The sequence below is a fragment of the Phalangium opilio genome, unplaced genomic scaffold (genome assembly GCF_054372755.1).
Source record: "Phalangium opilio isolate 3A_F unplaced genomic scaffold, DU_Popi_V2 ptg000062l_1, whole genome shotgun sequence".
In the NCBI taxonomy this organism is placed as follows: domain Eukaryota; kingdom Metazoa; phylum Arthropoda; class Arachnida; order Opiliones; family Phalangiidae; genus Phalangium; species Phalangium opilio.
In genome coordinates, this window is record NW_028324179.1 from 621552 (window position 1) to 649061 (window position 27510).

The window sequence follows — 27510 nt, forward strand, 5'->3', positions numbered from 1 at the left end:
TAAATCGTTTTATTATATCAAACATTTTAACTCCCCTACATCTATACAACGAGAAATAGACACAATATCCGCCACAAGTTTGACTTAATTCCCCCTGTAGTTGGCGTGAATTAAACGTAACAGTTAGGCTGTTTCGCTCTACAAAATCATTAAATTTAAATAAATCCGGAGGATTTCCATAGCTTTCAAAGAATTCAGTATTCTTTTTCCTCGAAATGTATATAACCGTCCAATGTTTTCCTCCCCCTTTTGAGGTGTCAGTATTCACAATGTATAGAGAGGGAAACGTTTTAACAGTTAGTGGTAGTTTATCCGCCGCAAAAATACCCCTAAACAGATTTTTAGCGTATGGATCGCGCCTTAATATTCTCTCAAGTTGTTGGGAGTCCATTATGAGCTTTGATCGAATAGAACAGCTCGGTTTTTGTCAATTTCAATCAAAGATTGGAATTCAGAATAGTAAACGACGGCAATTGTAGCCGGTAGCGCTTCGGCAAATATTAACTCCAATCGGACACTACCGTTCTTTATAAAGTTGAAACTTTCAGTCGAACTACCATTCAGGTCGGGGGTCAAGTCGAATACGAAAAGAGCATTACCATTGGCGAACTCGTCACGGTCAATGAAATTACCCTCGTCGATATTCCATTGTCCGGTTTGAAGAAAGAGATTGGCGTACGATCTCATACATAGGTTATCCTTAAAGTTGGGGCTTAAGGGTTTATGGGGTACGCTAACCCCATCAACGGATAAGGTGATTTGAGTCACCGCTTCATTTTTAAAATTAAAAGGCGACATTTTATAATCACCCAAAAACGCGTTCTGGTCTACAAATCCAATTACAACTTTATTCGGTTGTTGACCGCTAAATAAATTGTCTTTGACTGCTATTTTACTTCCTTGAGATATGGAAAACGTATTATATTCCGTACGTGTTATGGGGTATTTCATCGTAGCCAATTCCTGGGTTTTGGCGTGTGATATCATAATCTCGGGGGTTAGTTTAACTCTTCTTATGAATAACGAAGCGTGGGTAAATATAACTTTCGCTTTATTTCCATCCGCATGTAAGCAGAATTCGTTGGGACTTTTGATAAATTTAAAATTCACATCGACCAGATTGGGGATAAAGCGATTTTGCTGACATATATCGGCGTGTACGACGCCAATCAAGTCTATAACCCCATTTTGGGCGAATTCACTCCGTTTCAAAAACCCTTCATTTTCGGAAAAGTCGTCAAAATGTCCCGCCGTATCTTTGTAGAATAGTGCCCCGGTCAAAAAACTCTTTTTCGCTGGACCACCAAATGTCAATAGCGTTTGAATCATGCTCTTGTATGCGTATTGTTGAGGACATGATGTAACTGATCTATCATTCAACGATACGTGTAGTTCACTAAAAAGACTGGAGAGTAATAGGTTTTCGGGTCCAACTTTATCCGCCTGAGTAGTTATATCACCATTCGCATCGTACACAGCGGCTTTAGGTAGAGACCCATCCGCTTTAACCACTTTTACTTGTAAATGCAGGAGCGTGTTTTTCAAGTCCATGTATGTCTCGGAGTTCCCGGTGACGGGAAATATAATAGCCTGATTTTCATCCACATTGGAGGTAGAGTTATACTCCACCCATTGACTTCCTACTATCCCAGTTTGGGTATAGGGTACGTGAAAAACATTTAGTTCCGAGCTGACGCTGTTCATAGAGTTTGGGTGTGCGAGCGACATTATGAAAATATATCCGGGTGTAAAGATGACGACCTTCTCTTCTTCTTAGCTCGAACAGAACTGATGATGGGTGACACTTTGCGTTTCCTTTTACGTCCGTTTCCAGTTAGCTTGGTCACTTCTTCGGCGGCCCTTCTCAATGTTTCCTTACCCGCTTCTTTACTCCTAGTTCTCAATGCTTGTTTAATGGGTACACCGCTTGTATAATCCGTCGCAATTTTCGCGCCAGTGTTTAAAAACTTTCGACCTAGGAACGTGGCACCCCTTTTAAGTAATGGCATGGCCGATCTGAACGCCGAGGAGATAATTGACCCCAGGCCATAACCACGTTGCACGGCCAAACCTCTATATACTGGGATGGATCCATGTCCAATTTGATTTAGATAATAGTCCTCATAATCCTTAACAGAAACGTGACCCGTATTATATGGAGACATCCTTACACTTTGACAATCACGTCATAAATGGGGCGGAGATTGAATTCAACGTAGTTCTTATAACAAGTGCCAAGTTCTTCTGGGCCTAAAATGCAGAGTGACGTGAACTTTCCCACGTTCGAACTTAACCGGTTTACCCATTTCACTCATAATGTTTATTTCAATTGTTTGGAAGTTGTTTTTCGCTATGGGCATGTAATGGGGTTTAGCAAACTCTTTTTCCACCGTGTCACCATCTTTCCCGTTGATACTTATAATTCTTAAGAGAGGGACGTCAGAGTCTCCTACCGATCGAGACTGAATTATATCAGAGTATACGAATAAGGAGTGCATTCCAGCATCCATATCACAACTGAATGGGGCCGTCATAGAGGCGACCACAGTGAAGTCTTTTTTGGAATTCCTCGTGAACCCTAATATAATGGCAATTTCGCTTGGGATATAAAGTTGGTTCGTCCCTTTTAACTCAACCATCACCCGTCGATTTGGTTTGTTGTATGAAAACTCAACCCTAGATTTTATTTTTTCAGTAGCACCAGCATCGTCGTCGGCTGACAATATTTCGAGTAATTCCTCTACAGAACCGTAATATCCGGGAGGTATAATTATCGATATACCCCGGTTTTCATTCACTCCGTTAATTGTCTGTCCACTTTCACCAAAACCAGATCCCTCTTCTGGGAATTCATCCATTGCATCCGAAGCAACACCTACGAACGAATTATCCCAAATGCGAACTGCGCATTCCCTTTTTACATTATTCCAAGTTCTAGGATAGCTTATTTCAGCCAGAGCAACCTCGTGAGATCCCTCTAGAATTATAGGTTCTGGTAGATACGTTCTGAACTTGCTTATAGTATTTCCTTTGAAATATTGCGTTGACGAGTCAGAGGGTAGTGTGATGTAGAAACTCATTTTACGTCGATTTCTTGCACCCAGGAATCAAATTCGGAACTATACCCTCTCCACCGTACGAGGAGTTCTTTAGTACCGTCAGGTTTTTTACGTTTTCGTAATACTTTTTCAATTTTAAATTTACAGTTTTCTAGGTCCTTGCCAACTCTCTGTATTTCCTCTTTGTAGAACACACCGGAAATGAGCTCGGAGTTCAAATCCTTCAGTTTATATACCGGTGGATCTCTCGGGATTCGTTCTGTTACTTTGAATAGTTCTTCGGTATAATTGGCCAAATACCCTTTTTCAAACGTTCTTTTATTTTTGCTAATTCTAACTAAATCATCAATTTCAAAGGGGTATGAAACTGGCGGCGAAAAGTTTACTTTTCCGTACAAATTTAACCAGATTTCTTTCGAATTTTCCTCTGTCACTTCAGTGGGTTTGCATTTAATTGATTTGTGGTAGTTGTTATTATACGATTCCAATAAGTCGGGTAATACGTCAATGTATTTGTAGGTGTCGTTTTGTGTAAAATATCGGTACATTCGCTCCTTCAAGGTTCGATTAAATCGTTCAACTATACTGCATTTCACTTCCGAGTGTGTGGCGAAAAACTTGATGTCCAAACGTTTCAATTCACTTTGCAGTTCTTTATTTAGAAATTCATTCCCATGATCCGACTGAACAATCTTGGGTTTTCTACCAGACTCTAAAACGGATCTAAACGCCGCAACCATCGTAGGTCCTTTCTTGTCTTTAATAGCGACGGCGAAAGCAAATTTACTGAATACGTCAATACAGCACAGTAGAAATCTATATCCGTCATTATGACGCTTAATGTTTTGCATGTCTGCCAGATCAAGTTGCCATTGTTCATCTATACCGTACACAATAGTCTTGTTCCTTCTGAAGTTGTGCCTCGCGGGTTTGTGCAGTGTATACGTATCTTGACGTTGTAGGAACTCAATAACATCATTTAAGGAAACGTTAATCCCCTTTTCCCTCGCAGCCCTATATAGTCCTTGAACACCTCCGAAGCTCCCCGGATCTTTTTCATTGAAGTATATTTCTTCTAGTTTATCCATTAGTCGTGCAGTTTAAGGTTTTTTGAGTATACCAATAAGCGAAATCAGATAACTCGATAATTATAATAAGAAATAATATCAAAAGCGCCGTAATAACTTTGGGATTATTTAAAAATGAAACGGACAGGGAGGCTAGAAGCCCTGTGGGAGAAGGGTCGTTACATCCTTCCATGGTAACGTGTAAGTAATTTGTGAAAGAAATGAAACGTGGTATTGATATATATTCTTTATTTCAAGTTTATCCAGGTGCGGAGACCATTACCGTAGTGGGAATCTGGGGTTGGGGGATAATAATCAATGCTCGGTAAATCGCTTTTAGACACATCGAGATAGGTATTTGGTACAACACTCGTAGAGTTTCCAAATGGGAATTTGATTCTCACGATAGTTTTTGGTACATTTTCTTTTATTAACATTTCGTAAAACTGATTTATTCCAACGACATTGTGTTTCGGTTTACTTTTATAACCTTTAACTGATTCGTGTAAAATATCCATAATATTCGACCCGACGATTGGTTGTCCCCTGTATATAAGTTCCCCGTTAGGAGACCAATTAATCTTGGAGTTCATATCAATCCACTTGTATAAGGCAATGGCTGGTTTGAGGTGTGAATCTGGTATTGTCATGGCTATTTCAGAATACCAATCTTTCTTTTTCTGTTGTTTAACAGGTTTCTTCTTTTTTCTTTTGTTAATAGCACTCGTTAGTAAATGATTGTACATGTTAACTTTTTGCGTCTGGTTCAATTTGTTGTCTACCAAAATAGTCTTCGTATCCAAATTTTCACTATGTTCAACTTTTGGTTGTGAGTTTAATCGGCGGTAAACCTCTTCAGGTACCAAAATCATCTTTCTAGCCATTTTTAATTGCTCTACTTATAGCTGCACCAGCAGCAGTGCTAACAAGTGATAAAAGGGGTGCTAACAAGAGAGGTAAAAAACCACCTTTTTGAATAAGGATCTTTTTTCGTTTTGCTACGGTGCTTTGTTTAGATAACTTCCGTAACATTAGACAGTGCTTCTTCAATCGTTTCTTCTGGTCATCTGATAACTTCACGTTACCGCGTAGGACATTTATACAACATTCCACTATGGCCTTGATAGAGTCATTACTAGCGTGTTTGATAGCGTATTTTCTCTGACACGCATTACAAGTAGTCAGATACTTTAAGAAATGTTGATGCGTATGCACTCTTTTCATTTTGGAATATAGACTGCGGCTTCTTCGCCCGGTATGAGTCCCGTCCGTAGTCTATGATCATCTGACGTCGTTGGCTTTAAATCAACCCATAAATACCCAAAATCTCTAGCAATTGCCTGATGGAACGCGTCGATAACGTATTTACTATTGGTGGGACAAATCTGTTTGGCTAAATGAAATATAGCCGATTTATCTCGAGGAGATTTGAATATTATCAAGTAGTGGGCGTTTAAATTTAATGTTCTAATTTCCTTCCCTTGGTAATATAAATTTTGCATCAAAATAAAAACAGAGGTGTTTTTATGGTGCGATCCCCGTATGAACAAATTAGTTACATCCTTGTTATTAGATATTTCACAAAGTAAATCATCAAGTATAACAAAATTCTTGATATTGGGGTCTAATATATTCACATTTAATATACCTTCGTGAAATTCTACAGAAGGCGTGTGATCTAATACCGAATTAAATAATTTCGGTTGATATTCAGTGTAACACCATATTATACTATCTGGAGGGGGTGATATACATATATCTCTATACTTTATAAGGTTAGCTACAAAGTATGATTTTCCCGATTGTGTCGCCCCGGCTATGAGACCGTTAAATGGGTGTTGTAAGCTGAAGTCCATTTTAAGGAATGAATCACTTTTTAAGAATCAAGTTGTTTTTTATTCACAAATATTCTTTGGCATTACATACGATTTGACCAATCATAGACTTACAAAATTCGTCACTTAAAAAAGTGCTTAGGGTAAATATCTTATAAATTTCAACATAATCAAGATTACTTATCGCGGTGTCAAAGTTCATTGAAACACGCATTTCCCACCCATTCAAACAATCGTGTTGAGTTTGAGAGGGGTGATCAATACTACATCCGTAACAACATTTACGGATGTTTGATTTCAATTGTTCTACAATACAATTTTTTAATAACACACGTACTCGACTCGCCTCGTTAAGAAATGTGACTACGTCTTTATACGTATCCATTAACGTCTTGGCAAGGTAGTGTCCAACGGCGAATCCCTTCTTTGTCGGGAAGAACTTGCCGTACATAGCACCTGTTCCAGGGTATAGTTCCCTGATGTCTATAATCTTACGGTCTCGATATGTTCGCAACTCCACACGCTTCGTTTCAGAACCGGTAAAGAACCATGACGTTTCCGGGGCGTCGTCGGTTTCGAAGAACTTGAATATTTCATCCTTCCTGGCGTATAGCTCGTGGAAATCGGACTGGTGAAGTATGAGTCCCGTAGAACTGTCTTTGAACCCTAGTCGTACGTCTAACTTCGGGGTAACCTCAATTACTTTCTCATCTGATAGGGGAAATAGCACTACGGCAGACATTCTGTCGAATGGAAAAAACTAAGTTTTACCTCCAAACTATAACTTTAAAAATAATAAGTACACAAAAACTATACTTACATTGTACTTGTTGGATGGTCCTTCCTTCCTCGTCGAGCTTGAGTGAGATTGTGATGGTGGTTTAACTTGGGGTCCTGGCTATTTATACCATTTAATATGATCATCATCCTAGCTTTGACTGTACATTAATGGTGGGTTTTTTCGGGAAGATTATTCTCGAACAATCTACAACTTTGACTGTACATTTTACGTCATGGCCTTTAACAACGTTAACTTGGGTTTTACGGGGAATTTTAATTTTTCTAGAATGATCTAGAATGATCTAGAATAATCGGTAGAGCTGGGTTTTTACGGGGATTCTTTATTTTCCCCCAACGTCATCTGGAGTTTCATACCCCCTTAACCATTTGATTAATACGGGCGAAATTAATGGTTCAAATTTTAATCTAATTAACATATTAAAATACTGTTTATTTCTTAAATCAAAATTCACCCTATCTTCATACTCCAATGTATGTACTTCTACATCCGAGAATCGAACACGCTTCATTGACCTGTCAAAAACACCCCTTGCAGGTGCGGGGATGAGAGGGCTGAGTCAATCAAAAAACGCCCACTTGTAGGTCTGAGAGAGGGGTGAGTCAATCAAAAAGGCATACGTTTTCTCACCCGCCATCTTGCAATCCTCAATCCTCATATCCTCAATCCTCAATCCTCCCTGCCTTCCACTGTACCTGCACTGGGAACGGCATATTTCCCCTACTTATATCTAGAGCCGTTGATATATATAAAACAACATTTTTTCTAGGATGTTATCGACGGTCTAGATATTACTAGTAAAGATAGACTTTTCCGAAGATTGGCCCGGTTGATTCCAGAAACAGAAGCTATTTATGGAGAAAGTAAGACTTAGGGAAGATTCGAGCAGTTTTCAAAAACCAATACAATAGGAAATGAGGGGCGTTTCGCGCGTGTAAACAACGGAGCGACCGAGTGGTTGAAAAGTTTCCTGAAATCAGAAATTATACCAAAAGAGCTGAGAAACCACTAACAAGCTGCCCCAGCAGAAAGGACACTCGTGCGGGATATGTAAGATAATAAAAAGTGAAACAATAGGGGCTAAAAAAGAGAGCATTAGATAAAAATTCCTTTACTAGACGCCATACCTCCAGTTGTTAGAGAGTCTAATAAATATAAACCTGGGAAATAGCACACTTCCTCTGGTCCAAAACCAGTTTATTAATTGCTAGGACTAGTTTTTAAATTCAAAAAGTGGGGGTTACTGGTCCTGGGGACCAGTTTATTAATTGCTAGGACTAGTTTTTTAATTCAAAAAGTGGGGGTTACTGGTCCTGGGGACCAGTTTATTAATTGCAAATCTATAGGAGAACAAAGGCTGGGACCAGTCCTGAGACCAGTTTATTATTTAGGACATTAGGGGGGTCACTGGTCCCAATGACTAGTTTAAAAATTATGCTTATTTCCCAGCCTGGCTGATACCTCCAGTTGTGAGAGAGTCTTATAAATATAAACAGCAGAACTCGCAGCAGACAACTCCTTCTAAAGACTTAAGCTATCCACCTGCACCATGCCTAAAGCACCGCGCGCCACCTCCTTAAACTAAGGCACCATCTCGGGCTTAGGAGGAGGCGGAGTCTATTTATCCTTTTTTGTGGATTCAACTAGAGTTCGTTCTGGTGGAGTCACCAAATAAGTGTTTACTTTAAAAAATATCCAAATCGGAGTGACGGGGATGAAAAGCCCCGAACACATGGTATTCCTGTCGCCATGCATTGCCAAAGCCATGCGAGAGAGACCTTGAAAAACCGGGAGCAATACTCGTGCGAGGGGGGGATTCTCCCCCGCACGAGTAAAAACGATAGTATGGATTTTGAATAAAGTTTGAAATAATGTCCGACCCCGACTTTCTCACTGTCCTATCGTTTTTATGTGTTTTTCTCACCCCCCTACCCAGAATTTTATTTTTGGAAGCTTTGAAAGCTTTTTTTGGAAGCCAGTATTTAGAGTTTCTGTTTCTGACCTACATATCGGACGTGCAATTATCCTTAGTTTTCTTGATAATTTTGAATATTTAAATCGCTTCGATTTGATTTGAAAATGGGTAGGAATTCCAAACCACATCCGTCTAAAGTGCGCTCTCGTAAAAAAAGGTATCGAAAAGTTCAGGTGAAAGCGGTAGATACATCTCTAAATATAGCATCGAGTGAAGACCGCAATATCTCGTCAATAAATGAGTCGCGTCTAGAAGAATCGGATGTGGCTATATCAGTTGAAGATTTTGGGCTATCAGACTCCGGTTTCTTGTCTTTTCGAGAAAGCCTACCAATTGCTAGCCCTCCAAGTAAACATTCGTAGCTTTGTGCGTGCTGACAAGAGACGAAGAAATACTCATTTTCAGCAACTGAAACCTCGTGGTTTTAGGTCCTGAAAATCTGTAATTCTTTGGTCTCTTCAAACAAATTTCCATGATATCACTATATACGGAAAGCTTTCACACATACTGGAATCATTGACGCTTCCAAATCCCTCAACGCGACTGACATCCAAAACGTCGTCGCGACTATTTAACGGGAAAACAAAGAACTTGGTCATATTTTAATGTATTGAATCGTGTTAGTAACGTAATATGTGTAGGAGTTTAACGTTGACATGGTAATTGAAATATGAGAGGGAGCAGAATCGCAACCAAATATTGAAATGTGTTATAGGACATGTAGGAAAGAATTGCATATACAAACACTATACAATAATAAAGCCAATTGCGGCTTACAAGTTTTGGTTTGAAATTTTCAAGTTCATTTTATTTTAAAAGCCCGGGTTTGGTTTGGGGGCTCCCTACTTTTATCGCAATAGTTAGTTTGACTTCTGAATGCGATATGACGCTCTTACAAGCAGCAGGGGTTCTTGAATAAAGAAGAGAAAAAAGGTGGGGAGTGAAACGTTTCGAATGTATTTCTAGAGGTTGGTGGTCTAAAAGGGTTAATCCGTGGGTTGATTTTATTTTTCCCGTAATTGGTGAGTGAAGGTTTTATTGGAAGAATTTTATGGCAAGTTTCAACAAGGAGCTAAACACTCAGATTCACCTTAAACCTCTTACGAGTTATGTGTAACCATTTTAGTACGCTATACAGTAAAGCTCGTTTAAAGTACGTCGTGTACCGATTACGAGTGAACGGCCCTTCGGTTTTGGTCATAAGGCGCCTTTACCCCGCCAAGCTACACGTTTCATTGGCACGGTGGTGTGGACTGTAGCTGAAATTTTTCACTTTACTCAGTTCACTTTGGAAAAGCGTAGAACTCTGTTCAGTAGTGAAAATGTCAAATTCCACACTAGAAAACGTAGAGCCATGGGCTGATTTTTGCGTTTGCCGGTCAGTTTGCCAGTCTAACAGGTACCCGTGCATAAAAAACGATAAAGATTGCACGAATTTATGCACTTGTGGTATTGTCGGGGGGAAAACCTCACAGGGCCAAAATATTAGTTTTAATGGTTCGGTTACAATAATCAATGATAGTTCGAAAACTAGCTGTGAAATACAAGTTACTAAGAAAACCGTCCAGTCGGTGAGTACATAGTATAATCAGTTTATAAGATCAAGTCTATGATCTTGGCATATATATTATATTGTAGAAAAAAGAAAAAAATCGGCAACAGATAATGAGCCGCCAGCGAAAGGCCTTTTCAAAATCCGTAGTCATCTCTTCAGAACTCACGCGCAGAACAACTTGTTAAACGTACACGCACTCATAAATAAACATCGGGATAATTGCCTTCGGAGAATAATTTTAAACGAATCGGACGTTATCGAAACGGAACACTCAATTTTTACCTTTTCCATAAGTGAGTGTTAACTGTTTTTGACTCGATAATTTTTAAAATAAGTAAGAGAAATTTTTTTTACGTTTTAGGGGATTTTTGCAACGTTTAAGCCGGCGAAGCCATCGCTTGCTTCTTCTTCTCCGGTTATTGTATAAATTATCCGCGATGGTTGATTAACGAACTAGGGCTCAAGTACAACAATTTCCGCCATTACCTGGAACAAGTCTATATTTACTCAAATATCGCCTTTAGACCCGAGTGACGCCACGTTTTTCGATCTCGATTTCGAACAAAGTCTATCGAGTTATTTGCCTAGAAACTTTAGCGATAATTACGTAGATTTAGAATCGTTGATAAATTGTTGCGCGAACATCGAGGATGTACCAAACGACTCCAAGTACGTTTGCGACTTCTTATATAAACACCTCAATGACTCCGTTAAATATTTTACGAAGCAACGGGACGAACACGGCGCTCGCGAAACGGCTTTAAATCTCCATACTAGTCGCGTTTTGTTAACGGCCCACGAATTCGCTTCGCGATTGTTAGAATGGCATCCGCGCAACTTCAACGGTATGCGGCAGCTTTCTTGGGCCATTCGCTTAGTTAAAAGTTATTTAGAGAACGGTTACGATAATTCTAAAATCAGTTTCGGGGATTACTTGGATGAAAAATATCACGAAAACAACTATTTTTTCGCGTTTCTCAATACCAAGCGCAAAAAAACTTTCATAGTCGTGCCTTTGATTAGCGCGTCGCGAAGCCTAGTTTCTCCGCCTTATTCAAAATAAATTTTTATAGCTCTCGAGCATCAAGATTTGTATTTGAACAACCGCTTCGTTAGCGAAAGCTTAAAAATTTTAAAAAATTACCTTCGAGGGTTTAGTCGGGAAGATTTAAGGAGAATAGTTGATTTTCACTTACTTATTAGGCGAATCGGAGTGTTATCCCAATTGGAGGAACGAGTCTTGACTCTGTACGAAATTGCCAACTTAATTTTAACCCCGTCCCAAAAAAATTATATTTTAATTTTAAGTATTAAACTAATTACTGTTGAACTTTCAATTACTATTGACCATATAATATGGTTAAAGGTCATTTACAAATTTAAAATGACTGGTTTTTGACCATATTCGTGTCATTCTGCCAGTTGGTTCATTGGTCTGAATCTTTTTTTGCATCGCGAGTCCGGCAGAATGTTTCGTTCCTATTTCGGGTTAGTTTGGCAAACTGCTGCCACATTCTGCAAGATTGACGTCGGTCCTCAATTTGGCTCTTTTCTCCCTGGAAAGGATGTATTTGCAAAATAATAACCTCGTCGAAGAATACGGCGTTTATATCGAGAAAACCGAGGAGGGAATTTTTCAAATTCATTTTGACTTGGAAAACGAACTCGAAAAGTTTTTCGAATCTTTAAAAGATTAAAATAGAAAAAAAAACTTGCCGTTTCGGGAAATTACGGTTTTAAAATTTTTCATCCGTTTATTTTAATGGGAGAATGAAATTTATCGCCGTTATAATTTTTAAATCGATAAAGGTGTTTTGTTAAAATTTCATTAAAAAACTTGTAGAAAACGTACTAAAGTCGGTATTTTATTATTTTGGAATAATACGAAAGTCGTAAAAAAGAGTACGGCTTTAGCGGAAAATTTATGTTGCCACTTTCGTATAACTCTAGGAAATTAGCGCGTCGATTTACGTAAGTTTTCTTAACACGATTTTTAATTTTGCCAAACCGAGTTTATTATTAATTCGGCTTAAGATGGGAAATAAGAAAAATAACAAAACAGAAATTCAACGCTCGTCGTACGCTCGGAAAATTTCATTCTTTCAATTAACACCTGTTAATTTTGTTATAAATATGACAAAAATAATACAATAAAGACAACGAAAGTTGCAGAACTTTCAATACACTCATCAAAACTTAACATCCTTCGTAAAGTTTTTATTTAATTTAATCCTTAATAACTTCTTATCACATTATACAAGCCGTCGATATTTGTATTTAAATACGGAACTTTGTGTAATAAAATGGTAAGCGCAAAATGACTAGAAACGGTAGTACGTAGACGAAAGCATTTTAATTTACTCGTGGCCAAGCGTCCGAGTTAAATTTCACCTTCAAGGAAATGGTTAACACCATACAAGTCATGCACAACATGTACTTTAATGAAATGGTATGCAGGGAGGGAAGGGGTGTCGTGGAGGTACATCTCCCATACTTCCCGAATGTAAGGAAACTGAAGGAAAAATTCTGCAATTGCGGTGGGGTGATGGAGGTGAGTAATATAAGAAACTTTGATTTATAAATAAAGATAATGAAAATGTAATAAATAAGTATGTGCGTGCCGTTAGGTGCAGCTATGGGATCCGAGAACCTCCACTGAGAACCGAGAGCGGGGGGAGATGTTTCTAAACATTTTCGCGGAATCGATGGATGTAACAACACCGTCCCCATCCGGAGTTCCTGTTGCATCTCCCCAACCTCAGGAATTCGCAGTCACCGTATCATCAATGGCACCACCACCAACTCAGCCGCCACCCCTAAGACGGTCTAGGAGTCAAAGGAGACCAAGATTCCAACAACCAACCGAGGACTCTAGACCGTCCCTAGAGGATGTATTGGTGGACGGTGACGGCATTTCAAGTTTATTTTGAAGAAAAATGAAATAAAAAAACAATTTAAGATAATAAAATATTTTCCCAATTGGATAAAAAATTACTACTTGTTTATTTGCAAGAGGCGAAGCATACATTTTCTTCTTATAATAGACCATGAAATAAAACCCTTCAAAATTTTCAACGGTCAAAGCTAGTACTACATTGCATGCTGGGAAATAAGGTTTTTCTTCATATGCCCCAAGCGCATGCGCGAGCGGTATATTTTTTTAAGTCAGAAAGACTAAAGTAAAATGGACGGAGTTGTAATGTAAGGATATAGTTTTTATAGTCCCATTTCAAAATAGCGTTAACCTCCAACAACCCATTGAGAGTGTTATACCGTATTAATTCAACATTCATTACGTCGATTTTGGAAGACTCGTGAAATCTTGCGGCTCCGTTAGAGAGCCTGAAAGCTGGAGTTTTTATTTCTAAATCTGAGAGCGAGGGCTCGCAGATTTTTTATAATATTGAAAGTGATTTATCAAACATCTCAATGAGAATGAGTAAATAAAAGGCAATATTTAAAGCCAAGTATTACGTATTAATCACGGTGATGTAAAAGAGGTCTCTAAACACTATTTTTTGGACTCTTCCGATTTCGTAATGAGTAAGAAGTGAAATTTAAAAACTCTTTTCATATTTAAAAAAAGTTTCATATTTAAAAACAAGGTTACATTTAATAAGAAAGGAAATTTAAAACCAGTTTCATATTGGAAAAAAATTCATATTTAGACACACTTTAAATTTATTTTTTTTTATTTTAATAAGAAAATAAATTTAAAAAGTGCGTCATATTTAGAAAAAAATGTTTCTTAAAAAAGGCTTGATATTTTGAAAAAAAGTTTGATATTTTGAAAAAAATGTTTGTTTTTAAAAAAAAGTTTGATATTTTGAAAAAAAAAAAATGTTTGATATATTGAAAAAAAATGCTTCATATATATCGATTTAAAATAAAAGTATTATTAATTTCAATAATGTTAAAGTTATCTCAAAACTATTTTTCACTTTTACATTTGTCTACACCAAGGTGTTGTTGGATGCGACGCCAAACTGAGCCTGCATAGTAATAATGGTGGTGTTACTCATAGCATAGCATAGGCTAGGTTTGGTTAGGTTTTCTCGTTGGGGATCAGTTTGCCGTCTTCTAGCCAACACCTGTCTTTAAGGTTATTCTGTTGCAGCTAGAAACCTGTTGGCAGAATGGAAGCCTCACGCTGCAAGGAGTTTGACCACGTTCCCTTGATTGATGCCATTGTTATTATTAGTAACAGCTGGTCCATTTTATTGCCATCCAAGAATGTGGACATGCACCTGAAATTATCGTTTGAAAAAATTAAAACGTCGAAATTCGTAAAAGGTAGCCGAATGTTAGCTTCGCAAGAAAATGTATGGAGCGCTAGACTGTTTGAGGCGGCGGACTTCAATTTCTACTTGTGCTTTTACGGGCAAGAGGAGGACGATTTCATTAATTTTGAAAGCCTAAGAACTTTAGTTAAAGAGTGTTTACACTCTTCTCTAGAAGAATGTCGTAAAACTCGTAATACAGCAACTTTCGCTCGCAAGAATCAGAGCCGCAATAACGCAGATTACTCTGGAACGAGTCTTCTAGTCATCCAGTGAGCACAAAAATAGAGGAGAGCCGGAGAGACCAAATTCTCCGTCAGCCCCCCTTTCAAAAACGTTACCAGTGCCACTGGCTCTCTAGGAGCGTGGCGCACATGCGCAATCGGCGCAAGCGAGAGAGAAAAAAATCAGAGAAGTTTGTTTGGCCGAGGCTTAAGTTTTTCGGCGATACTCCGGATACTCGTGCCGCGTGCGTGCTAGTTCCCCCTCTCTCTTTCTCTCTAACCGTATTTTCGGGTATACCCTTTTTGAATTTCCCTCTCAAAGGATCACGTGTGCGCGAGGTAGGTGCGCGTGAGAACCATGGTGCCCGGCCGTTATAGAGTACCTTCCCCCTTCTAACTTTGACTCTCCTTTGGATTTGTGCTCCCTGAGTCATCTCTTTATCGGACTTCCATCGGTTTGGAGATGTATTTTCTCGAATTTTAACCGTCGTTTATCTCAGGGTGGTGTAGTTTCTCGTCGCACGATGTTTTGTTTCGATTTTATGTGTGCGGGACAGTCGCAGAATGTTGAATATTTTATAACTAATAATTTACCGGTTAACGAAGGTTTGGTCTTGGAAAGTTTGGTGCACTACGCGTTCGACTGCAGCGCCCCTGGCGAAACCTTTCAGTTTTCAAGGACTTGGAAAAGCTTTAGGTTGTTATCCCATTCTGTTTTTCGCCACTGGGGCTCTGAAAGGATTTGGTAATTATTATTATTTGTTTGACGAATCGTTTGAAGAAAATCAAGTTTGCGTAACTATGGCAAGAATGTACATGAATTTTGCCAAATTTATACATTTAAACAAGCCCACCCTTTTCGCCAAACCCGAGATTAGTACATTCTTGATCAATTTCGCGACCGAATTCATAAGCAGCCGAACGCCAGCCAATTTGGCGAAATTTAACGCACGTAAATTACTAACTTGCATCCGGGTCTTATGGAATTTGATGCTTAGTTTAGGCCGAAGTTACTCTAACATTGCTCGATTGGAACTCGTTGTTTCTTCGAAATCCAAACTCAATCTCGTTAGTTCTTACTCATATACCGGAAAATTCTTGGCTGAGAAAGCAATTGTACGTTTTGCTTTGTACAAATGTTCGATTATGTTGTTCAAGAATCACATTAGAAACAACTTGTTGAACATCCACACCATGTTTCAACTTCATTTGACCAATTGCCTCAACAACATAAAATTAACACCGGAGGAAGCTATAGAAGGACAACATTTAATTCCAACTTTTACTCTGCGTGAGTATTCAAAATTGGGAGTAAATTTTAGTCTTTTAATTTTATTTTTATTTCTAGGTGATTTTTTCAATGTTTATGGGGCTGAAGCCATTGCTTGCTTATTTTTCAAAGGAATGCGTGTCGGTTATAAAAAAAATTTAGTGGACGAACTTGACCTAAGATTTGGCAAATTTCGCAACTGTGATCAGGACGAATCAATCTTCTCCCAAGTTTCGCCAACTGACTCTCAAAACGAAGACGTTTATAGCGTTAACCTCCAACAACCCATTGAGAGTGTTATACCGCATTAATTCAACATTCATTACGTCGATTTTGGAAGACTCGTGAAATCTTGCGGCTCCGTTAGAGAGCCTGAAAGCTGCGAGTTCTTTTGCAAGTTGTATCTACTCTATTTGAAAGAAACTTAAAATTATTTTCGAAGCAGGGCGAACCACTCGACATCACACGAGCCATTTTGAACCAGCGTGATCAGCGCGTTATTGTCATGGCTCCCGAATTTGCCTCAATGCTTCTAGAATGGGTACCGCGTAATTTGAACGGTCTCAGGCATCTATGCTGGGCGACAAATTTTCTCAAATTATACCTCGGAGATGATTTACCCTTTTTCAAAATCGCATTCGGCGAGTATTTAAACCAAAAAACGCACAATGAAAATAACGTTATTGTTTACCCAAATTTGAATCGAGTTACGGCGTATTTATAGCTGCCAATTATCAACGCGTTTCGCGTTACGGTCACTCCGACCTATTTCTGGCAAGCCCTTAAATTTGCTGAACTTGACTTGAATGTTGAAAAGGTTGAACGTGTACGACAAAGAAAACAAGTAACCGACTCAACTTTAAATTTAACTAAGTAAAACCATTTATTTAAAATTAGTCACTAATCATCGTATGTGAATATAACAATGTCAAACCAAAAAAGAACCCGTTTACAATCAACTTTCAGGTATTATATAGAGGAATAAAAAATAATTTTAGCAGACACATGTTTTTTCATAGTCCCAATAGATAAATAATAAATTAAAACTTCCAAGATATTTTTTATTCGCCTACTATACGGTCGACGAAATTGATCTACTGAACATCCCGCCTCCCTTGAACGACTAGCTTCAACTATCCAACGGAAGATGACATAGCTTTACAATCGGTCGTTTGATTTCCTTGTCCATTGTCTTTACTGTTACCACGCGAACGTGACCATCAGTCCCAGGATGCAATACTGTTATGCGGCCCATCCTCCATTTTGTGGGGGGCATGTTCTCGTCCTTTAGTAATACCAAGTTACCGACCTTCAAATTTGGTTTTGGTAGGACCCACTTTGGGCGTTGTTGTAGTCGGGATAAATATTCATTACTCCATCGCTTCCAGAAGTGTTGAACAAGTTTCTGGCTCAACTCCCAATGGGATACGCGGTTGAGTTTTTGTGAGGTTAAGTCTGGTTCAGGTATGGCAGTTATCGGGCATCCAATTTAGAAATGTCCTGGAGTTAAAGCCGACAAGTCTTTCGGGTCTGAACTCACCCACTTCATCTAAGAACGGGTGTAGTGGTAATAGTTTGCTTTTGGGAGGAGGCTGCCTTAGCCGATCGAAGTCTTCGGCGAAGGTTTCAAGTTGCGCTCGTCGGATCCAATGCAGTAGTGCTGTTTCAAGCTCATCTGGAGTAAGTGGACCGATTTTTCTTTGATCCTTAGGTCTTCTTGCGTTAAAAAGTTTTAAAAGACGAGTAGTTGTTTAGCATGGAGTTGTCCAATTGACATGGTGCTGAGACTAGTGTGACTAGTTTTTCTTCGACACGACATTCTTCTGGTTCCGTTACGTGATGTGAACTTTCTTCAGGTTTGAAAGACGGCAACCATGAAGGTCCATGCCACCATAACGGATGTTGACCCATCTCATTTGCCAGAAGTCCTCGTGATGCACAGTCTGCTGGATTTGTTTCACCTGAAACATGGTGCCATTGAACGTTAGGCAGTGCTTCTTGCACTTCGGCGACTCTATTGGCCACGAATGTTTTCCAACGTTGAGGAGGCGACGTGACCCAGGCCAGGACAATTGTAGAATCTGTCCAGCAGTGAATATTTGAAACAGGTTTTTTGATTGAAGTTCGATATAAAGTAGCCGTTTCGCGCCGAATTCTCGGGCGTTCTGAGCGGGAGTTTGGCCGGTGGCCATTGTTCGCCACGCGGTTAGGGTTAGGTAGGTCCTCCACGTTGTATACATGAGTCGCGTTACGCGTAGGAGTACTTTGTGGACGATCCCCTATGCCGTTATATAGATGTTGTTGCATTGTCTTTGCAACTCCATCATTTGCTTCATGCTCTCAGCCAGTGTTTTAACCTGACCTTCTAACGATTCCTCCTCATATTGGTCGGCCATCGTTGGGATTTAATTATTAATTTATACTAGGGTTTAAAGCTAGTCTTTCCTTTGGGTTTTAGGAGATATGGATTCTGGCCTACTCTATCACAATACTATAAAGTTTTACAGCAGAAATAGTATTTTAAAAATTATCTAGCGCTAACTTAACCTCTGAATATGTAACAAATGCACTTAATATTTATAAATGTAAATTTGGGTACTTAAGTAAATTTCTTCAGATTCCAGTAGTCTTGAGTTATCCGGATTAATAGTTCAAAAGTTCGTTTTAACGAGAAAAGGTTGATCTTCACTTCACTGGATGAACTTCAGGAAGGGCTTGAAGGCTTATTTTGTCTTTGGTGTATTGTTCGTCGGATAGTTGCCTTGCCTAGTTCGTTTACGGGATGCGGTCCACGAGGATATTAGGTACAAAACGCTGATATTCTTGGGGTTAATTCGTCAGGATTGCTGGATTTCCAAGGATGGTTTTTGTCCGTTTTTCGTCTCGATGATGGCTCGTTCGTAGTTTTGAATTCGGTTAAGCGGAGATAATTTTTTTAACTATGATTAATTGGGTTCATGGGCAAGCTTTCCTACTGAATCATCAAAAATAGTAGCCCGGCGCCTCCACCAATTTTGTAGCGCGGGATTGCTAGGCCTTTATTGTTAGGGACGTTTTAGGCATGTCGCGCACAAAATAATTGTTCTCTCCAGATAACATTAAATAAAAATTGGAAGTTTATTTACATAAAGAGAAACTACGAGATACATCTTAGCGACCTCTCGGTTCCGTGGTCAGAAGTGATCTACCTTTCCTCGGCCCTCTCTTTTGGGGGCTCTAGAAAGGATTAACAAAGGCACGTTTACGTTGAAACGTGGAGCCAATCCCCTACTGGGGTTTATTTACAAAACCCAAAAAAATACTCTTCGCTCTCCTTTGGGTTTATTTTATAAACCCAAAAACTGGCGTTACACTTCTTTGAAATCTTTTTCCAAAACATCTGTGGCCTCGTCGCGCCAAGGATAGAACAAGACAATTTGCTCTCTGTAGAAATCCAATGTATCTTTCTCGATACTGTAATTCCTGTATCGGAGAACTTTTGCCTGTGTACGTTTGCGTACAAACCCATGGCCATGTTTCAAAGCGATCCAAACCGAAGCTACATTAGATTCGGGCTCGCTATCATGTCGTTCATCCTCGTTTAGACTTGAAACTTGCCGACCTCAATTCATATCAAGCTGAAAATTCAGCCAAACAGACTGATTCCATATCATCTGGCCTTAATGGGTAACGATCAATTAGGCCTTCCGAAAAAATATCTGTACTATCTTCTGGCAAATCATCAAGCTGACTCTTTAGCTTGAGAATATGAACTCGTTTCTCTGGTATATTTGAGTTGATAAAGATGGTAGCTCTACTAGACTTAGACACGGTTATCTGCAGGCACAAGTACGCCGCTTCTTGGGCGGAAATTTCATGACCAGTGAGAAACTTGTTGACGATAACTTTAAGCCTTTCTTTAACAGTAGAGCCCGCCTGCCTAGCGGCTCTCATAGCTTCCATAAGTAATTGGGAAATGCCACGCTGTGATTTTCCAATGTAAGCGATGACGTACATAATGCACGCGTAAGCATCGAGAACAAATTGAATGTCCATATTGGCTCTCCATAATCTAAGAATGTCTTTGTTGTAGGCGTTCACTCTTACTTCCAAAGGAGATCTCTTCAGGAGAATGGTTTTTCTCTTAAGATTGAACGTAACGCAATCAATATAGACCCGTTCCGTCATTTGAAGAGGCCGCAAAAACTCTTCAAATGTTTTAGGAGAATTTTCAGTCGTCAGAAGCGCTATAGCTTTTTCCACTTTCTTATATTCCAATGCGATATATTCACCGTATTCCTCTGTCCAATTTCTTAAAACAGGATCGTGTACATATGTTCTCGGCATTGGAGGCCAAGGAATTCCAAAACGACAAATCGTTTCTTCTCCCCGTTTCACCTTGCACGTTCTTGTGTGTATGTGCGTTCGAAGAGGAATCAGGTTAACCAAATCTTCATTTTCTGATTTGGCGCAAGAAATGAAGCGCTCAACAAAAGTCTCGACTTCTTCAGTGTTTGAACCATCCGGTTTTAATTTTGGAGCGCCGGAAACCCAAATTACACTGTACACATGAGGCGACCCACGATGTTGAAACTCAACTCGATAATAGTAGTCCACCACTAGCCCCAGAGGTCCAACCTTGCTCCTGAGGTACTTTAATAATGCTTGAAATCTGTAATCAAAATATCTTGCGCATGTAATAGGGTCCTCCTGAATCAACTTGCCTTTATCTTTGAAAGCCATAGCTTCAATGTCTTGGTTATTCGTTATCCTTTTGCCAGCAGTTACCAACCACGCATTTAATAACTCAGGCCATCGGGTTTCGGCCGCGCTTACAGTCAGGAAAAACGTAGGAATTCCGAGTTGTCTCACCATGGCCAAAAGGTCCCTCGATTTTCGTTGCCAAAATGCGGGGGAGTTGCGAAGGCGCTCCAGTATTCTGAAACCATCGTCATGGTGAAGTAGCGATTCAATTCCACCTTCCAACCTCAGTGTCCCCGCTGTTAGTCCACGCCCGTCAGCAGATTTAGTTTTGCGTAAACAAATTTGAATTGCTTGACTGACTTTCATAGTCTCAATCTTTAACCATTTAAAAAATAGATTGGTGACGTCACTAGCGCAACTTCTGTCTGAAGACAGGAATTCCCATTTTACAATATCTTGATAGCTGCATTTGACCCTAATATCCCTTTTCTGCCCTCCATAAATTCGAGGAAAGGACAGTTCTTCACAATCTTCATCGTATAGCAAAGACACGGGACGGCTATCTTCTCCTGGTGCAAAGGTTATCGTGATATTAGTGTCCAATAAATCATCAGCTGATAATAGCAACGAATCTCCGGCTCCACAATTGACGCTTTCTTCTTCCTTTTCCTCAACCCATTCTTCGTCACTATCAATTTCCTGCACATTGACACTCTTGCCCACTTGCCCATCACCTTCGATTGAGGGAGTCTCGTTCACTTATGCGGCTTCACTTTGAGCAATATTTCTGTCGTTTTCGTTTACGACGAAATCAACCGTTTCTTGCACCAACGTGTTCATGAGGTCCTCCGAAAGAGTGATGGAATGTTTCTTATAAAGAGGTGATTGCATCAAAGCCTTAAGCGCGGCTAAAATAAGCTTAGGGCGCACTGTTTCAAACAAAAATGGGTTATTATACTGCATGCGACGCATTAATTTCACTTGTAATGTATGCGTGTTGTCAGGCAACCTTGGTAAAACGGACCAGGACGTGTCCACGTTACAAGGAACATTAACAACGGTGCCCTTTAACCCTTTTTGCGAATCACAGCCAAGAGATCGTATTTGAATGAAGGGAATTCTAGAGCTAACAAGCCGTTGCTCGAGATTAGATAACCCTGTGATAGTCTCATTTACGACAGGAAAAAAAAGCCATTAACGGGGCTGTATTTCGGAACCAACCCTTCAGATGACAAGGCATGCATAACTACACTAAGGGAGTCAAAACACTGGCAATTAATCCGACGCGTGCCTGAAAAGTTTCTAAACTAATTGTGGTCGAGCTGTTCTTAAAACAAAGTCTAGAACATAATTCTCACTTGTGCGTAGGTACATCCTTAATCGATTCAGAATATAAAAATTCTTCATACATTGGGTCATCCTTTTAAATAGCCCTCCTGAAGGAGCTAGCGAAATTTTCATTCTGACGAAATTCATGGTCATCCCTTCGTTCCGCCATATTGGCCCTTTCCTTTTCCCGAAATTTAGGGTCTTCCCTTTGTTTCGCCATATCGTCCTTCTCCCTTTCCCGAAATTCACGGTCTTCCCTTCGTTCCGCCATATTGGCCCTTCTTCTTTCCCGAAATTCAGGGTCTTTCCTTCGTTCTGCAATATCGGTCCTACCCTTTTCCCTAAATTCAGGGTCTTCCCTATGCTCCTCCATACTGGCCCTCTCCTTTTGCCGAAATTCAGGGTCTTCCCTTCTCTCCACCATGCTGGCCCTCTCCTTATCGCGAAAATCACGGTCTACCCTTCTCTCCACCATGCTGGCCCTCTCCTTATCGCGAAAGTAACGGTCTACCCTTCTCTCCACCATGCTGGCCCTCTCCTTCTCGCGAAATTCAGAGTCTTCCCAGATATTTGCAGCCCCCAAGGGCACGTTTCAAATCCCAGATATTTGCAGCCCCCAAGGGCACGTTTCAAATGCCAGATATTTGCAGCCCCCAAGGGCACGTTTCAAATCCCAGATATTTGCAGCTCCCAAGAAACGTTTCAAATCCCAGATATTTGCAGCCCCCAAGGGCACGTTTCAAATCCCAGATATTTGCAGCCCCCAAGAAACGTTTCAAATCCCAGATATTTGCAGCCCCCAAGGGCTTGTTTCAAATCCCAGATATTTGCAGCCCCCAAGGGCACGTTTCAAATCCCAGATATTTGCAGCCCCCAAGGGCACGTTTCAAATCCCAGATATTTGCAGCCCCCAAGGGCACGTTTCAAATCCCAGATATTTGCAGCCCCCAAGGGCCGGTTTCAAATCCCAGATATTTGCAGCCCCCTAGGGCACGTTTCAAATCCCAGATATTTGCAGCCCCCTAGGGCACGTTTCAAATCCCAGATATTTGCAGCCCCAAAGAAACGTTTCAAATCCCAGATATTTGCAGCCCCCAAGAAACGTTTCAAATCCTAGATATTTGCAGCCCCCAAGAAACGTTTCAAATCCCAGATATTTGCAGCCCCCAAGAAACGTTTCAAATCCCAGATATTTGCAACCCCCAAGAAACGTTTCAAATCCCAGATATTTGCAGCCCCCAAGAAACGTTTCAAATCCCAGATATTTGCAGCCCCCAAGAAACGTTTCAAATCCCAGATATTTGCAGCCCCCAAGAAACGTTTCATATCCCAGATATTTGCAGCCCCCAAGAAACGTTTCAAATCCCAGATATTTGCAGCCCCCAAGAAAAGTTTCATATCCGAAATATTTGCAGCCCCCAAGAAACGTTTCAAATCCCAGATATTTGCAGCCCCCAAGAAACGTTTCAAATCTTAGATATTTGCAGCCCCCAAGAAACGTTTCAAATCCCAGATATTTGCAGCCCCCAAGAAACGTTTCAAATCCCAGATATTTGCAGCCCCCAGGAAACGTTTCAAATCCCAGATATTTGCAGCCCCCAAGAAACGTTTCAAATCCCAGATATTTGCAGCCCCCAAGAAACGTTTCAAATCCCAGATATTTGCAGCCCCCAAGGGCAGGCACGTTTTATATCCCAGGTATTTGCAGCCCCCAAGAAACGTTTCAAATCCCAGGTATTTGCAGCCCCCAAGGGCAGGCACGTTTCATATCCCAGATATTTGCAGCCCCCAAGAAACGTTTCAAATCCCAGATATTTGCAGCCCCCAAGAAACGTTTCAAATCCCAGATATTTGCAGCCTCCAAGGGCACGTTTCAAATCCCAGATATTTGCAGCCCCCAAGGGCACGTTTCAAATCCCAGATATTTGCAGCCCCCAAGGGCACGTTTCAAACCCCAGATATTTGCAGCCCCCAAGGGCACGTTTCAAATCCCAGATATTTGCAGCCCCCAAGAAACGTTTCAAATCCCAGATATTTGCAGCCCCCAAGAAACGTTTCAAATCCCAGGTATTTGCAGCCCCCAAGGGCAGGCACGTTTTATATCCCAGGTATTTGCAGCCCCCAAGGGCAGGCACGTTTCATATCCCAGGTATTTGCAGCCCCCAAGGGCAGGCACGTTTCATATCCCAGGTATTTGCAGCCCCCAAGGGCAGGCACGTTTCATATCCCAGGTATTTGCAGCCCCCAAGGGCAGGCACGTTTCATATCCCAGGTATTTGCAGCCCCCAAGAAACGTTTCAAATCCCAGATATTTGCAGCCCCCAAGGGCACGTTTCAAATCCCAGATATTTGCAGCCTCCAAGGGCAGGTTTCAAATCCCAGATATTTGCAGCCTCCAAGGGCACGTTTCAAATCCCAGATATTTGCAGCCCCCAAGGGCACGTTAAAACCCCAGATATTTGCAGCCCCCAAGGGCACGTTTCAAATCCCAGATATTTGCAGCCCCCAAGAAACGTTTCAAATCCCAGATATTTGCAGCCCCCAAGAAACGTTTCAAATCCCAGATATTTGCAGCCCCCAAGAAACGTTTCAAATCCCAGATATTTGCAGCCCCCAAGAAACGTTTCAAATCCCAGATATTTGCAGCCCCCAAGAAACGATTCAAATCCCAGGTATTTGCAGCCCCCAGGGGCAGGCACGTTTTATATCCCAGGTATTTGCAGCCCCCAAGGGCAGGCACGTTTCATATCCCAGGTATTTGCAGCCCCCAAGGGCAGGCACGTTTCATATCCCAGGTATTTGCAGCCCCCAAGGGCAGGCACGTTTCATATCCCAGGTATTTGCAGCCCCCAAGAAACGTTTCAAATCCCAGATATTTGCAGCCCCCAAGAAACGTTTCAAATCCTAGATATTTGCAGCCCCCAAGAAACGTTTCAAATCCCAGATATTTGCAGCCCCCAAGAAACGTTTCAAATCCCAGATATTTGCAACCCCCAAGAAACGTTTCAAATCCCAGATATTTGCAGCCCCCAAGAAACGTTTCAAATCCCAGATATTTGCAACCCCCAAGAAACGTTTCAAATCCCAGATATTTGCAGCCCCCAAGAAACGTTTCAAATCCCAGATATTTGCAGCCCCCAAGAAACGTTTCAAATCCCAGATATTTGCAGCCCCCAAGAAACGTTTCATATCCCAGATATTTGCAGCCCCCAAGAAACGTTTCAAATCCCAGATATTTGCAGCCCCCAAGAAAAGTTTCATATCCGAAATATTTGCAGCCCCCAAGATACGTTTCAAATCCCAGATATTTGCAGCCCCCAAGAAACGTTTCAAATCTTAGATATTTGCAGCCCCCAAGAAACGTTTCAAATCCCAGATATTTGCAGCCCCCAAGAAACGTTTCAAATCCCAGATATTTGCAGCCCCCATGAAACGTTTCAAATCCCAGATATTTGCAGCCCCCAAGAAACGTTTCAAATCCCAGATATTTGCAGCCCCCAAGAAACGTTTCAAATCCCAGATATTTGCAGCCCCCAAGGGCAGGCACGTTTTATATCCCAGGTATTTGCAGCCCCCAAGAAACGTTTCAAATCCCAGATATTTGCAGCCCCCAAGAAACGTTTCAAATCCCAGATATTTGCAGCCCCAAGGGCACGTTTCAAATCCCAGATATTTGCAGCCTCCAAGGGCACGTTTCAAATCCCAGATATTTGCAGCCCCCAAGGGCACGTTTCAAATCCCAGATATTTGCAGCCCCCAAGGGCACGTTTCAAACCCCAGATATTTGCAGCCCCGAAGGGCACGTTTCAAATCCCAGATATTTGCAGCCCCCAAGAAACGTTTCAAATCCCAGATATTTGCAGCCCCCAAGAAACGTTTCAAATCCCAGGTATTTGCAGCCCCCAAGGGCAGGCACGTTTTATATCCCAGGTATTTGCAGCCCCCAAGGGCAGGCACGTTTCATATCCCAGGTATTTGCAGTCCCCAAGGGCAGGCACGTTTCATATCCCAGGTATTTGCAGCCCCCAAGGGCAGGCACGTTTCATATCCCTGGTATTTGCAGCCCCCAAGGGCAGGCACGTTTCATATCCCAGGTATTTGCAGCCCCCAAGAAACGTTTCAAATCCCAGATATTTGCAGCCCCCAAGGGCACGTTTCAAATCCCAGATATTTGCAGCCTCCAAGGGCACGTTTCAAATCCCAGATATTTGCAGCCCCCAAGGGCACGTTTCAAATCCCAGATATTTGCAGCCCCCAAGGGCACGTTTAAAACCCCAGATATTTGCAGCCCCCAAGGGCACGTTTCAAATCCCAGATATTTGCAGCCCCCAAGAAACGTTTCAAATCCCAGATATTTGCAGCCCCCAAGAAACGTTTCAAATCCCAGATATTTGCAGCCCCCAAGAAACGTTTCAAATCCCAGATATTTGCAGCCCCAAAGAAACGATTCAAATCCCAGGTATTTGCAGCCCCCAGGGGCAGGCACGTTTTATATCCCAGGTATTTGCAGCCCCCAAGGGCAGGCACGTTTCATATCCCAGGTATTTGCAGCCCCCAAGGGCAGGCACGTTTCATATCCCAGGTATTTGCAGCCCCCAAGGGCAGGCACGTTTCATATCCCAGGTATTTGCAGCCCCCAAGAAACGTTTCAAATCCCAGATATTTGCAGCCCAAAAGGGCAGGCACGTTTCATATCCCAGGTATTTGTAGCCCCCAAGGGCAGGCACGTTTCATATCCCAGGTATTTGCAGCCCCCAAGAAACGTTTCATATCCCAGATATTTGCAGCCCAAAAGGGCAGGCACGTTTCATATCCCAGGTATTTGCAGCCCCCAAGGGCACGTTTCAAATCCCAGATATTTGCAGCCCCCAAGAAACGTTTCAAATCTTAGATATTTGCAGCCCCCAAGAAACGTTTCAAATCCCAGATATTTGCAGCCCCCAAGAAACGTTTCAAATCCCAGATATTTGCAGCCCCCATGAAACGTTTCAAATCCCAGATATTTGCAGCCCCCAAGAAACGTTTCAAATCCCAGATATTTGCAGCCCCCAAGAAACGTTTCAAATCCCAGATATTTGCAGCCCCCAAGGGCAGGCACGTTTTATATCCCAGGTATTTGCAGCCCCCAAGAAACGTTTCAAATCCCAGATATTTGCAGCCCCCAAGAAACGTTTCAAATCCCAGATATTTGCAGCCCCAAGGGCACGTTTCAAATCCCAGATATTTGCAGCCTCCAAGGGCACGTTTCAAATCCCAGATATTTGCAGCCCCCAAGGGCACGTTTCAAATCCCAGATATTTGCAGCCCCCAAGGGCACGTTTCAAACCCCAGATATTTGCAGCCCCGAAGGGCACGTTTCAAATCCCAGATATTTGCAGCCCCCAAGAAACGTTTCAAATCCCAGATATTTGCAGCCCCCAAGAAACGTTTCAAA

At 41.2% G+C, this 27510-nt stretch overlaps 3 protein-coding genes across 3 annotated transcripts; 1 reads left to right on the forward strand and 2 right to left on the reverse strand.

Annotated features, from left to right (window-relative positions):
* Positions 1-390: 390 nt before the first annotated feature.
* Positions 391-1728, reverse strand: LOC149663423 (uncharacterized protein F54H12.2-like). The gene has a single exon (XM_089842197.1). It carries the CDS (start codon positions 1726-1728, stop codon positions 391-393), a length of 1338 nt encoding a protein of 445 aa, XP_089698323.1.
* A 4145-nt stretch (positions 1729-5873) lies between these two features.
* On the reverse strand, positions 5874-7754 carry LOC149663424 (uncharacterized). Its single transcript, XM_089842216.1, has 2 exons — positions 6782-7754; positions 5874-6704 (listed from the first exon to the last, which is right to left on the reverse strand). Exons 1-2 carry the CDS (start codon positions 6886-6888, stop codon positions 6026-6028), a joined length of 786 nt encoding a protein of 261 aa, XP_089698342.1. The 5' UTR covers positions 6889-7754; the 3' UTR covers positions 5874-6025.
* Positions 7755-15957: 8203 nt separating this feature from the next.
* LOC149663425 (uncharacterized) lies at positions 15958-16375 on the forward strand. Its single transcript, XM_089842161.1, has 2 exons — positions 15958-16085; positions 16143-16375. Exons 1-2 carry the CDS (start codon positions 15989-15991, stop codon positions 16373-16375), a joined length of 330 nt encoding a protein of 109 aa, XP_089698287.1. The 5' UTR covers positions 15958-15988.
* Positions 16376-27510: the final 11135 nt, after the last annotated feature.

Excerpts from the sequence above, each read along its gene's own strand:
- LOC149663423 (XM_089842197.1), bottom strand. The coding sequence starts at position 1,728 with ATGTCGCTCGCACACCCAAACTCTATGAACAGCGTCAGCTCGGAACTA.
- LOC149663424 (XM_089842216.1), bottom strand. The coding sequence starts at position 6,888 with ATGATGATCATATTAAATGGTATAAATAGCCAGGACCCCAAGTTAAAC. Across the intron at positions 6,705-6,781 it reads GACCATCCAACAAGTACAAT|AATGTCTGCCGTAGTGCTAT; the intron begins GTAAGTATAGTT and ends TCCATTCGACAG.
- LOC149663425 (XM_089842161.1), top strand. The coding sequence starts at position 15,989 with ATGTTTCAACTTCATTTGACCAATTGCCTCAACAACATAAAATTAACA. Across the intron at positions 16,086-16,142 it reads AATTCCAACTTTTACTCTGC|GTGATTTTTTCAATGTTTAT; the intron begins GTGAGTATTCAA and ends TTTTATTTCTAG.